At 42.9% G+C, this 13,177-nt stretch overlaps 1 protein-coding gene across 1 annotated transcript in view; it reads left to right on the top strand.

Moving 5' to 3' along the window:
- Positions 1-13,177, top strand: part of magi3b (membrane associated guanylate kinase, WW and PDZ domain containing 3b) — a 219,000-nt gene that overhangs the window by 164,497 nt on the left and 41,326 nt on the right. The window contains exons 4-5 of the mRNA XM_083772132.1: positions 920-1,129; positions 8,495-8,663. Coding sequence (XP_083628258.1) covers positions 920-1,129; positions 8,495-8,663 — 379 coding nt within the window. The remainder of the gene's footprint in view (positions 1-919; positions 1,130-8,494; positions 8,664-13,177) is intronic.

Below are 13,177 nucleotides of genomic sequence, written 5' to 3'. Positions count from 1 at the left end.
GCAACTATTTTCTGACAAATGCAATGGATTCATCAGGTCTGTGAATATTAATAAATATGTACCAAATTATGACCTGTTGTTTGCCGTTTGTAATCAATTATGATGTGTGGGGGATGGTAAATTCGATATGGGGACACTTTATGGACGGAAAGAAAAGTGTGATGCAGAAAATGTAATCCTTACATTTGTCGCTCTGTATTAAAACTGTAGAATAATATGTACTACAGTTAATGGACTCGCATCGCTGAATTCAGTTCTGTTTTTCTTTTCTATTTTAACTTCCATACTCTACCCCAACATTCTTTATGCTTTTCCTTCATCTCCCGTGTCTTCATTCACCTCTATCTTCTTCCCTCTCCTCTTCCCATTCTCTTTCATCCGCTATCTCTCACCCTAGTATCTTCGTACAGTTTCTCTTTTTTAATCCCTCTTCCCCTCCCCTCCTTTGCTCGCAGCCTCTCACTAGTTCAAGCTCAACTTGTTTTTAAACACTTGAGCATCATCCTATTCCATCCCTATTCTGGGGGGAACAACCACTTTGACAACCAAGGTTTTAAACCACTGTTCTAAATCCTAAGAGTTTTCTGAAACAGTACCGAACGGTACCGCTATGTTTTATATACTTATATAGCTAAAATGACACAGGTGCTTTCCTGTTTTAATGGGTTAAGAGGGTTAAGGTTACTGTGTTAGTGTCTCAATACACTTTATAATAACAGTTAAAATACAATATACAACAAGGACATACAAAACAATATGTAAGGAATAATAAAATCAATATAAGAACAATAAGTTACAAATTTACAAGGCAAAGAAAGGTCCACTGAATGTATAGTTCACGGTGGTAGTTGCCGTACAATCCTCCCTCAAACCCCTTCATCTTCCCAGGCTAAAGCCCTTGTTATTCTCCTTCCTCCAGGTAACTACTATGGGACCCCCAAGCCCCCCGCAGAGCCCAACCTGGTGCAGCCAGACCTGGTGGACCAGGTGCTGTTTGACGAGGACTTTGACGGCGAGGTCCCGGGCAGGAAGCGCACCACCTCCGTCAGCAAGATGGACCGCAAGGACAGCATGGTGCCCGAGGAGGAGGACGACGACGAGAGGCCGCCGCTGGTCAACGGACTGCCTGGTCAGTCAGTCAGTCAGTCACACACTGTAGGGCTGCAACCATGGTTTATCTTAAAGGTTTCATGACATTCATTTTCTTTTTTTCTTTTAGGTTTTAATGACCTCAATTACACCCCCAACAAACGGAACTTTGAATATTCAGTGGAATTTCTGTGGCCTGGAGTTTTCTCTGGGGTTTGGGAGCAGCAGGAAAATCCGAGCTCTTTTTTGAGCCAGAAAAACCCAGACCACAGAAAATCTACTGAATGTTAAAAATTCAGGTTTTTGTGGGTGCAATTGAGCTCAGAAAGCCTCAAATAATTAAGATTATTATTTTTTTATGTCACAATCCCTTTAACGAGTATTCTATTCTATTCGAAAAAGCATTTAATACATCATATTTAATGCTTTTTCGATTAATGGAATAACCGAGAAGCACATTTTTCAATTAGGCTCCGTGTCGGTGCCTGCACACCATGTCCCACATGGCTGTCATGTTTACATCATGGCTGTCATGTTGGATACAGCATAAAATCCAAGCAGCGCAGACAGGTTCTCTGAGCCTTTGATTAGACAGCAGTCTGTTATAGACCTGATCGGTCATTATTATTTAGAACACACCGCTGAATTCAGCGATTGACCGACGATCAAGCATTCAACCAAGCTGTGTAATTCATTTATAAATCAACTAGTCACTTACCACTTAAGCATTGTTTTATATGTCGCTGCACAATGGTGTTTTTTTTCCTTGTTTTGCCTGGCGGAACTGATGATGAAGATCATCAGTTCCGCCAGTATTGTGATTCACTCCACTTGGAATACGTTTTAGTCCCATGCAGACTCGCAATGGTTTCAGACTGCACGCTTTAGTCCCATGCAGGCTCGCAATGGTCTCAGACTGCACGCATTAGTCCCATGCAGACTCGCAATGGTTTCAGACTGCATGCATTAGTCCCATGCAGGCTCGCAATGGTTTCAGACTGCACGCTTTAGTCCCATGCAGACTCGCAATGGTTTCAGACTGCATGCATTAGTCCCATGCAGACTCGCAATGGTTTCAGACTGCATGCATTAGTCCCATGCAGACTCGCAATGGTTTCAGACTGCATGCATTAGTCCCATGCAGGCTCGCAATGGTCTCAGACTGCACGCATTAGTCCCATGCAGACTCGCAATGGTTTCAGACTGCACGCATTAGTCCCATGCAGACTCGCAATGGTTTCAGACTGCATGCATTAGTCCCATGCAGACTCGCAATGGTTTCAGACTGCATGCATTAGTCCCATGCAGACTCGCAATGGTTTCAGACTGCACGCATTAGTCCCATGCAGACTCGCAATGGTTTCAGACTGCACGCTTTAGTCCCATGCAGACTCGCAATGGTCTCAGACTGCACGCTTTAGTCCCATGCAGGCTCGCAATGGTCTCAGACTGCACACTATAGTCCCATGCAGGATCGCAATGGTTTCAGACTGCATGCATTATGATTCACTCCAGTCTCCATTTGTTATACGCTTTAGTCCCATGCAGGCTCGCAATGGTTTCAGACTGCATGCATTGTGATCCACTCCATTTGTTATATGCTTTAGTCCCATGCAGGCTTGCAATGGTTTCAGACTGCATGCATTGTGATCCACTCCATTTGTTATACGCTTTAGTCCCATGCAGGCTTGCAATGGTTTCAGACTGCATGCATTGTGATCCACTCCATTTGTTATACGCTTTAGTCCCATGCAGGCTCGCAATGGTTTCAGACTGCATGCATTGTGACTACAAAGATACCAGTTTTCAACTTGCCTCTGGGTTTAATGCAGCGTGCTGCTCATCAGAGCTAGTCACATAATGCGGTATTGAAGTTGTGTTATTGTTGAGGTAATGGGGGATCATTTACTTTAGTTTCAGACTGATTATCTTTCCCTAGCTGGCACTTCAATCTACAACTCCATCTGCGAGTCAGGGCTGTGCGTATAAGAAGGCTTGAATTAATACTTTTATGGTGTGTTTTTTTAATCTCATTAGATAGCCTATACCAGATGGGTAGATTTCCCCAAACAAGACAATGAAATGAGTGCCTGGAATGTATTTGGAGTCTGTGCCAGGAGAATACTTGAAACCTGCATGTTTACTTTACTTTAATTGACTTCTGACATAATGTCATCTTTTGTGGACACCACCCATCTGGCACTCCATGCAAGTAAAAACAAACAGTGTATTACAGTATCTGTTAATTAATTTTGGCATAAGCCATGCTTAATGGCTGAACAAGTTTACAGAAGCTACATACTGTACACACACACACGCATGTGTGTGCACGCACGCACACAGATGCCCTCATTTATGAAAGTGGTGTAGACCAAGAAACGGGCATATACGAGATCACCGCAATTGTCGGCATTTACTCTATCATTCCATCGTGACTTTGACTTTTGACGTACGGCACGTCAAAGCTCACGTCTGGTCTGAGCTCACTTTGTCTACACCCGTTTTTCCATCGTATAGAAGATATGCAGAGCAGCATTGTCTAACAATTTGACAGGTATCTGGAGTCAGACATGTATCCACTCCAAAATGTAAAGCTAGCTGGCTGGCTTGTACTCTCCATTGATAAATGAGGGCCAGTGTGCACATGGAATAGGGGTGAAAAGTTAAGCTCCCAGAGGCCTTGGGCTGACTGGAGCCCTCTGCCAATGTTGTTGATACATTTTATTATTTAATTAGTCTGATGGATCTAGTGTGACAGGTAGTCATGGGGCCAAGAACTCACACGCGCTTGCGCACACACACACACACACACACACACACACACACACACACACACACACACACACACGCACGCGCGCGCGCGCGCGCGTGTGTGTGTGTGTGTGTGTGTGTGTGTGTGTGTGTGTGTGTGTGTGTGTGAGCGTGAGCGTGCGTGCGTGCACACATATATACACATTAATTGTGACATCGTGAGGACATGAAGGAAATTGTCCTGGTTCTCACAAGATAAATGGTTAGAAAGGAGCTTTAGCCTACAGTTAGGACAATATTCATGTTGGGGTTAGATTCAGAATTGGGCATTTAGAGATTACTGCAGGTTTAGGGATTATAGTTGTAACTATATGCTCATTGTTCAAGTTATGAGCTTTTAGATCGGATATTTTTTTAATTAGGCATAGAGGATTGATGAACATCATACAAAAGCAGGGCATGCCTATTCTTTGAGTTGAAAAGAGCCAATAATTGAATGAACAAGAACAGGACAGAGTTTGGAATCAGGCTCAACATGCCCACGGAGAGGGTGATTAGCTCTCCAAGCAATCTAAAAGGTCCCATTTGAAAACACAACGGCAACCAAATGAGTTTGGCCAGCATAGCTCCAACTAAACAGCCCATCCACAGGTTTTACTCCTCCCACCACAAGCTCACTATCTGCAACACATGTCGTTGCTGTTGGCCCTGAAACCTCATATCTCCATCTTTCAAATGATATTCTTTAGGGTAAAGTAATGTCCTACTGGCCTGGGCCATGGCTCAGTGGTCCAGGCACCTTGGCTGGTAATCCAGTCTGGCAGTGTGCATGCCGCGGGTTCGACTCCCGATCCCGACGGCCTTTACTGCATGTCTTCCCCCCCATCTCTCTCCCCATTTCCTGTCAGCCTACTGTCTGTCCCTCCATAAAAAAATATAAAAAAGTAATGTCCTACTTTGTAGCACAAAAGTAGCGAAAGTAACCGATCTACAAAAAAAAGATTGCTAATTTTGCTATTTTTGAGAATTCTTTAATGTGTAAAAGAATTTATGTGAAACTTATTTTTTTGTGAGCAAGAGCTTGTGACTAAATTATAAGTACTTTGGATCCATTGAAACACAGGTTAGTTCCCCCAATTTCCTGAAGAGTATAACATTTGTGAACATGAAAGGTTCCCAGCCAACAGCGACGATATTAATCCCCTGCAACAACCACCTGCTCAGTTATTTAGCTCATTATGACCTGAGATCAGTGGTGCTCAAACCTTTTCATGTCAAGGACCCAGAGAATTATCTGTATTTGGCCGTGGACCCCCATTTTGAAATATTTTATTACAGGGATCCCCCCAGAAGCAAATCTTTGCGTTAAAAACGTTTGCTGTGAAAGAATATAATTATATTCAAAGATTTGCACACATTTTCTATCTGCTATAGCCTATTTTTCAATAGCTAAAGTATAAAATAATGGTTAAAGGAGAATTCCGGATGGGGAATTCCGGCTGGGGAATGTGGCCATTAGTTTTCCCAATCGTAAAATGTTTAATTAGCCCCCTTTGTCTGCCGTGCCCTGTAGTCTCTATATTATTTAACTAGAGCCTCGCTTGCTTTCTCTCACTCTGCCTTTATATGTGCACAGCGTATATTCAGCCGTCTGGGTACAGTATACTTAACACTGACAGAGACATTAGCCTAAGTTGGACAGGAAAGACCTTTGTTATTTGGCAAGAGAAATTGATTCAGGAGAATCTTAAGAATTTTTGCAATAGCAACTTCTAGTTCACCACCAGTCCTGCAGAACGGATTACATTAAAATGCACTTGAACCCCAGTGTACCTATTCTCGGGCGAACATTCAGTGAAAATAGCAGATATACAAGTTTGTAGAGAAAATCGTGAAAATGTGGTGCAAATCTTTGAATATATATCCTTTCAGAGCAAACGTTTTTTAATTTTTTAATTCTTTTTAATTTTACGTTCTGTTTATTTATTTATATATATATATATATTTTACAAATGCAGAAATAAATTGAGAAATACAAACAGAGTGCAGAGTGAACGTTTTTAACTAAAATCTTTGCTTCTGGGGGTCTCTGGAACAACATATTTTCAGATGGGGGTCCGCGGCCAAATACAGATAATGCTGGGGGTCCTTCACATGAAAAAGGTTGAGCACCACTGACATAGAAACAGGTTCTTCAGAAAACTGTTCGGATTTAGAAGCAACTTATTTTTAGAATTGGCCTCAGGCCTATATGCAGACTTGCCTGGTTATTTACTTATTCTTTTCTTAAATAAGATAGTCAGAAATTCAATAGGTCGGAGACAGCAACAGGATGGAAGGCTCTGGTGTGATTTGATCCTAGGCCAGTAAAATCCCACGTGTGCTTCCAAAGACGACCACACATCACTGCTCCGTGCTTCCATTATTTATAAGACTCAAAACAAAAGAAAAGGGCACCCAGGGTATCCAGGGTGTCCAGGGTCTTTTATGGAAAGAGAGCAGCACCGAGCCTGCAGCCACATGTCAGTCACATCCGTCTCACACACAGACGCACACACCATAGATGGACAGAGTCATGATCCAATGACAAATGGAGGTTAATGGAAACATTGAGAGCACTATAAGTCTTCATCCCCTTGCTGTAAGTCACCCCTCACATACGCACGCACACATGCACGCACAGTCGCACACATGCGTGCATGCATGCATGCGTGCGTGCATGCGTGGAGCCTGAGGATTGAAAATATCGCTGAGGTTGGAGACCTGATGCTCCGGCACAATTTAACGGTATGAGAGCAGAGTGAACAACCCATTACTGCAGAGATGATCTTTGATCATCCTCCTTCACCCTATACTCCTGTGGGTGTACGTGGCAGTGGTTCTCAAACCTTTTAATTTAAAGGACCCTTATAACTCTGAAAGCATACGAATGGAACCAAATGGACCCTTACAGGTCCAATCGGTTCCATTTGTTCACAAAAGAGTTACAGATTCTGTAAGGGTCCATTTGTAACCCCTGCAGGGAACCTAGAGGGTCCCTGCACCCCAATTTGAGAACCACTGGTTCTGCATGGCGTCTGTAGAGGTGGTTTGAGCAAAGATTCTCGATGAGACAAAACTGTTTAGCCCAATTGATATAGTTTTTATCTCATTGAAAGTACCTTGAAAGTTCATTGAAAGTACCCTCACCTACTGCATCAAAGCTTGGTATGGAAATTGTACTGCTTTGGAGCGAAAAATCACTGCAGAGGGCGGTGAAAACTGCTCAGCGTGTCATAGGCTTTTCATTACCAACAATCAAGTCTATCTACCAACAAGTAGTCAGTCAAAGGCTAAAGGTTGGAGGCACTCCACTGCACGTCGTGCCTCACCACGCCTCTCAAGCCATTATAAAATACACGGTAACCCCACACCTTTTGTGGCTTATTGCTTTAATATATTATATCGCTCTTTCTGCATTGGATTGATGCCAATCAGATCATTTCATTGATTGATCCATCCATCCAGGGGCACCGCTTACTATTTGGTTGCCCCGAGCATGATACGTTTATTTTTATGAGGATCGGTTTGGCACATTTTGTTGCCCCCTTCAGCGTGTTGCCCTACGCACACTGTGTACTGCGTGTGACATACTGTATGCCTGGTGGTTGATCTACAAGCTCAGAGCGCAACATCTGCTATTTTCTACGTGTGACACGTCAAATGATGGACCATCAATTAAGCATTCGAACATTGCAGCGGTTCTGAATGAACCCTATGGTGCACCTGTAGATCGGATACCATGCCAAACCACTTAAGACTGCGGAGGAAGTACAGGCATCTTGACAACCGTGTGAGTGTGTGTGAGTGTGTGCAAGAGTACTGTTATGCAGGGAGCAAGAAAAATATGTAGGCAAAATCTAATCAAACAAACGCAAGTGATACAAAATCTGGGCATGCGTGTGGACTGGGAAAATGTCTCCCAATACGGAAACACGTGTGTAACCCATCTTTCATCAGCCTCTATACTGAGGAGGTTACACAAAGGCACGCACAAAGGCACAACCGGATGAAAGCGCCTGATGTTTCATCCCCTTGTATTACTCATCTTCAGAGGGAGGCATGAAGTGGTAAGTGAATTAGGAAGGGCCTTTGTTGTATGGATGCTACATGTTCATTGTGAAGCGGTTTCTCATTATAGGGAGACGGGGGGGAAAGACTACAAAAGCAATACGATCGTGTAGAAATTGCCCCGGGGATCCTATGGCCCTCTTCTAATGTGAATCCCCCTCTCTATCATTGGGCCCCTGGGCAGAGCGCACACACACACACACACACACACACACACACACACACACACACACACACACACACACACACTTACAGGGTGCACACATGCAAATGCAGATGCAGAACAGCATTTGGGCGGGCACAGGACCCATCACTTGCATGCAAATGCCCTCGCCCTCCTACTGTCCCTTCCCATTATCATCGCTATTGACATATTTCCGTCTGGGGAAAAAAAGGAGAAGGCAGGCTTGGAGATCACAGACTAAAGTCTCTGTTCTGTCATCTCTCAGACTTTCTTCTGTGTCTTTAAGACATTTAACACACATTTGAACCCCCCCCCCCCCACCATCATTAATTCGCTCTGCATATCTGTTCTTCTCTTCAGAGCTCAAAGAAGGGGCAAGTTGGAGGAAGACGGTGCCAAGCTACACCCAGACCAGCAGTAGCCTCGATTTCCGTACGTGGAGCTCCCTTCCACGGGATGACAGCCTGGAGCCGCTGCCCCTCAACTGGGAGATGGCCTACACTGAGACCGGCATGGTCTACTTCATAGAGTGAGTTGTACTGTACACTCTCTTAGGTTGTTTTACCACGTAAGACCTGAGGGTTCATGTTCACCTAAGCTTTAGAGCACTTTTAACAAAAAACATTTGCCAGCCAACTCTATGAACTTTAATGTTTGTTTAGTGCACTAAATTATGACGTCAGACGTCGCCTGTTTGATATAAATACAACTCTTAAGTCATTTTGTTTAATATTATTGACCCAATGCATTCATGGATGATGAGGATGATGATGGTGTCAGACTGTCAGCAACACCACTAAAGCACAAGAAGGAAAATTTACTTTTTATACTGTATAAAAGTGGAAATGATCGGGACGGTCAGCCAGAGTGGGCGCCGCCGCCTCTCACTTCACACTTTTGTTTCCATAGACTTGGCTGCCACATGATGTAATTTGCACGAGAGAGAGAGAGAGAGAGAGAGAGATAAAGAGAGATTGGTCTCACTCTCAACTCTGTTCATGTCTCAAATTTTTCAGTTTTGTAAAAGCTACACGGTTGGTCATATAACATTAAATTAAGTAGGCATATCCCAAACGAATCACCAAAAACACGAATCAAGTGTGCTCCTTCCCCAGGCCGTAGCGTAACGGTCTGGGCACCGGACTGGTGATCCAGTCGCGGTGTGCCGCGGGTTCGACTCCCGGACCCGACACGGCCTTTACCGCATGTCATCCCCCCATCTCTCTCCCGTTTCCTGTCAGCCTACTTTCTATCCCTTAAAAAATCAATAAAGGCGTAAGCCGCAAAAAAGTAAAAAAAAAAAAAAAAAAAAAAAGTGTGCTCCTTCGGCAACTGTAAATTTGTCTGTTTTGATTTCAGGTTGACACGGTTTCATATTAAATAAACCCCAACACTCGATTTAGAGTTTGGCTAAAGGATAGGAGAATTAAGGTCCTCGCAGACTGCTGCTGTCGGAAAAACGGCGGAACAGCGCCACCAAAAATCAGAAAAACTGCAGCAGTCTGCAGGGACCTTTTAGATCTAGGTTAAACATTTTAGGTGCTGTTAAATGGTAAACACATTTCTGTCTCACTATCGTAAGTTGTGGCTAATGTCCGTGTTTAAGACAGAAGCCAGGTTGAGGTAAAATATACAAATGATCAGAAGTGAATCAGGCGTAATCAAAATGTAAATAGGCTTACAGTATGCCTTGACTAGATCCCTAGTTTCACTTTGGAATGGAGGCAATCTGGGAACCCTTTGTTTTTGCCTCTGGGAGCACGGCCTCCTTTTTTGTGTGTAAAACAGGAACTCGGGTCTGGCTCCTCGCCTTTCTAATCCTTCTGGGTGCTTCTGTGTTTATTCCTACTAACAACAACAACAACAACATTACATGTTTAAGGCAGTACTCTTGAGAGATTAGAATGGAGGTGCTTTGCTGATTGCTGATTTAAATCTGTATTTCACACAAAAGGATTTGTCTGGCTAGAACCATCGCAATTTACCCAAATAGCCTATAATCACCATGTTATTGCATACAATTGTCTATAAGTGACAATGACTATAGTCTTCTACGATTAGTTGTGAATGTATTCTCTCTGCTGTCGAGCGGTAGTCAATACTCGTGCAAGCATTCAGAGCAGCCTTTTGCAGGAATTTCATTAGACCAATTTAGCCTCGGTGTGCCGCTGAGACAAAATTGCCCACCACCGAGACTAGACATCTAAATTACGTATCATAATGTGTTTTCATCTTGTACGTGCAGCAGTTTTCAAAGTGGGGCCCCGGGAACCCCAGGGATCCTTGAGACTCAGAGGGTCCCCAGCTAAATTATTTATTATAGCATAAATATCAGTTTAATCAATAAACTTCGGCTATTTGACAAAGTCTAAATGAAAGCATTTGGAATTTACTTTAAAACATTTCAACAAATCTATGGGGGTCCCTGGCACAGTTTCCAGATGGGGGTCTCTCATCTGCAAAAATAGCATGTCACATTGTGAGCATGTAGATCTGCTATTTTTGGATAATAAGCAGAATATGCATGGATGTCGCGGCTCAAGTGGTTTAATTATTGGGGGAATGTAATTAACACCAACCTGTCACATGCTCCACACCCTCACACGTTACAGCTGAACGATCAGAACCTTTTTTTTTGTGTTGCAACCACTCCAAGGAACAGTAATGTCCGTGTTAACCCGTGTGACTATGTGGCTATGTGTGTGGCTATGTGACTATGAGTACCAGTAGGGGCAAAAGTGGTGCTGTTGTGCCAGAAACAGAGAGAGAGAGAGAGAGAGAGAGAGAGAGAGAGAGAGATAGTGTTGCACTGTTGCCTAGTGCTAATATGAGAGAGAGAGAGAGAGAGAGAGAGGGGGGGGGGGGGGGGCAGGGGGAGAGGGGAGTTGCACCACTCAGTTCACACAGGTGTGATTTTTTTTATTTGGGCCCTATATGTGAAATGCAGCCCTGTATAGTAAGTCTATCCAAAAGGCTGCTTATATGAATCAGTCTCCTGAACAAACTTCTTATTGCCAATACTGATATTAGGAACATAAAAAACCATTGATCTTTTAGAAAGTCAGGTTGTGTACTCCAGTCCCCGGCCTCCCATAATATGTTCAAAACAACTCTGACAAAAGGTCCAGACGATCAATTTTCGTTACCATGCACTGGTTCCCAAACATTTTAACTCGAGACTCAAAAGAGAAATTTGATGTCTCCCCAGGAACTACGTTTTTGAAAATAGCAGATCTACAAGCTCACAACGTCTGTTGTGACCCATGAAAATGTGTCTGTCACCCACAAAACAGTGTTTTGAGAATCAGTGCGTTAGCGTTAGTCTCAACACTGAAGTTACTCATTAGCTCACTTTAAGTTGTGACATTTTGTGGTCTTGTACAGTTTCTATTTTCAGTAGGTATACAGTAGGTATAAATCAGGTGTCATAGTGCTTAACGATTCTAAGCCATGTCAAACTTCAGAGGCACGTTTCTTCCTGTCAAAATAAACAATGTAAAATCAATGAAAACAGAATTTTAATGGATTATATATAAGATATTAACCATATGACAGTATATTCTGGTGCTGTGCTGAAGGGACTTTATGTAGAAAAACGTGTACTTGTATTGGAAGACTGGTTTTGCATCACAGGCAGTGGTGGACAAAGCATATACTCAAGTAAATACTCAAGTATTCAAAAGTACAAATTACTGTAGTACTGTAGTACTGTATACTTTTATTTCGGATGCAATGCTATATTGAAATTTAGAACATTTCCAAAACAAATAAATAAATGTAGAAATGTTCAGACATTTTAAAAAAATTGCAGATCTACAACCTCACAACATGTCTCTTGTAGATTTCGGCTTTCTTTTACAGAAAATTATTAGTTTGGGTCCCAAGAGTCCCTTCCTAGAAATTATAGTCAGGTCTAAAAGTACAATATTTCTAATGGAAATGTAGCAGAGTAAAGCCCTAACCACACCAAAGAGTCCCAGCGGTGTGATATGACCTGTTGCACTTTGACCCACGTCGTCCCAAGTTGTCCCAAGTGATTCAACGCATGGAATTCAATGGCCCAAACCACACCAAAGGGTACCATGGAATTCCTTGCAACTGTTTGGACCCAAGGAGTTGCATGGCGACCCTTTGGTGTGGTTAGAGCTTAAAAGCCATGTGCTTGCAACACAAAAACACAATACTCCAAAAATGTACTTGAGTACAGTACTCAAGTAAATGTACTTTGCATCACTGATCACAGGCCACACATGCACGTCAACACTGGAGCAACAGTGAAGTAGTGTAGCGTTGGTCATGGCATCCTACAACCACAGTGGGCCATGGTGTTGCATAATGCAATGTTAATCATTTAAAAATCATACGTTCTTAACTGATGAATTGTGACAGATCAGCTCCCTGTCCTGACTTTTGCCTAATGATCCACAGATGACTGTGTCTAATCAGCATCAGCATCCGCGTCTAATTAGCATCGTTCAAAGTGTAAATTAAATTAGCGATTCAATTTGCAATGCACATAACTTCCCTCTTATTACATCATGCAATAAATATTAATGCCAAGGCAAATGTAAGGTGTGTAGAAGATGCTAGACTAGATTTATCCTGGAGCAGGGAGGGTTTGTAATCTGCCAGTGTAACGTAAGCATGACGTCTTTGCAGTTGGTGCAGTGATTATGAAAAAGAACACATGAATTTGCTAAAAATATACTGTTTATGTACTGTCAATGAGACCAACAGGGAGCCAATCACGTTCAATCAGTTGACATCAGCCCGGATGAATCACTGCAAGGTACAGATTCAGTCAGTATGAGTGAACACGGACAGTTCTGTTACTGCACAATTTAAGCCCTGGGTTAAACCCTCTAGTCGAGTGAGGCTTACAGTAGTAAACTGGGCCAGAGTTGGCTCCGTACTTCCGTTTCCGTCTACACCAAATTTCTTTGCCAAAGAAAAACAAGCTGATCTACAAGCCATGTGACGCAGTGTGAGCTTGTAGATCATCTGCTTTTTTGGGCAAATGATAACTCAAGAATTTGGATGCTG

Source organism: Protomyctophum parallelum, assembly GCF_964188405.1.
Source record: "Protomyctophum parallelum genome assembly, chromosome: 8".
Lineage (NCBI taxonomy): Eukaryota > Metazoa > Chordata > Actinopteri > Myctophiformes > Myctophidae > Protomyctophum > Protomyctophum parallelum.
This window is presented reverse-complemented; position numbering and strand designations above follow the sequence as displayed.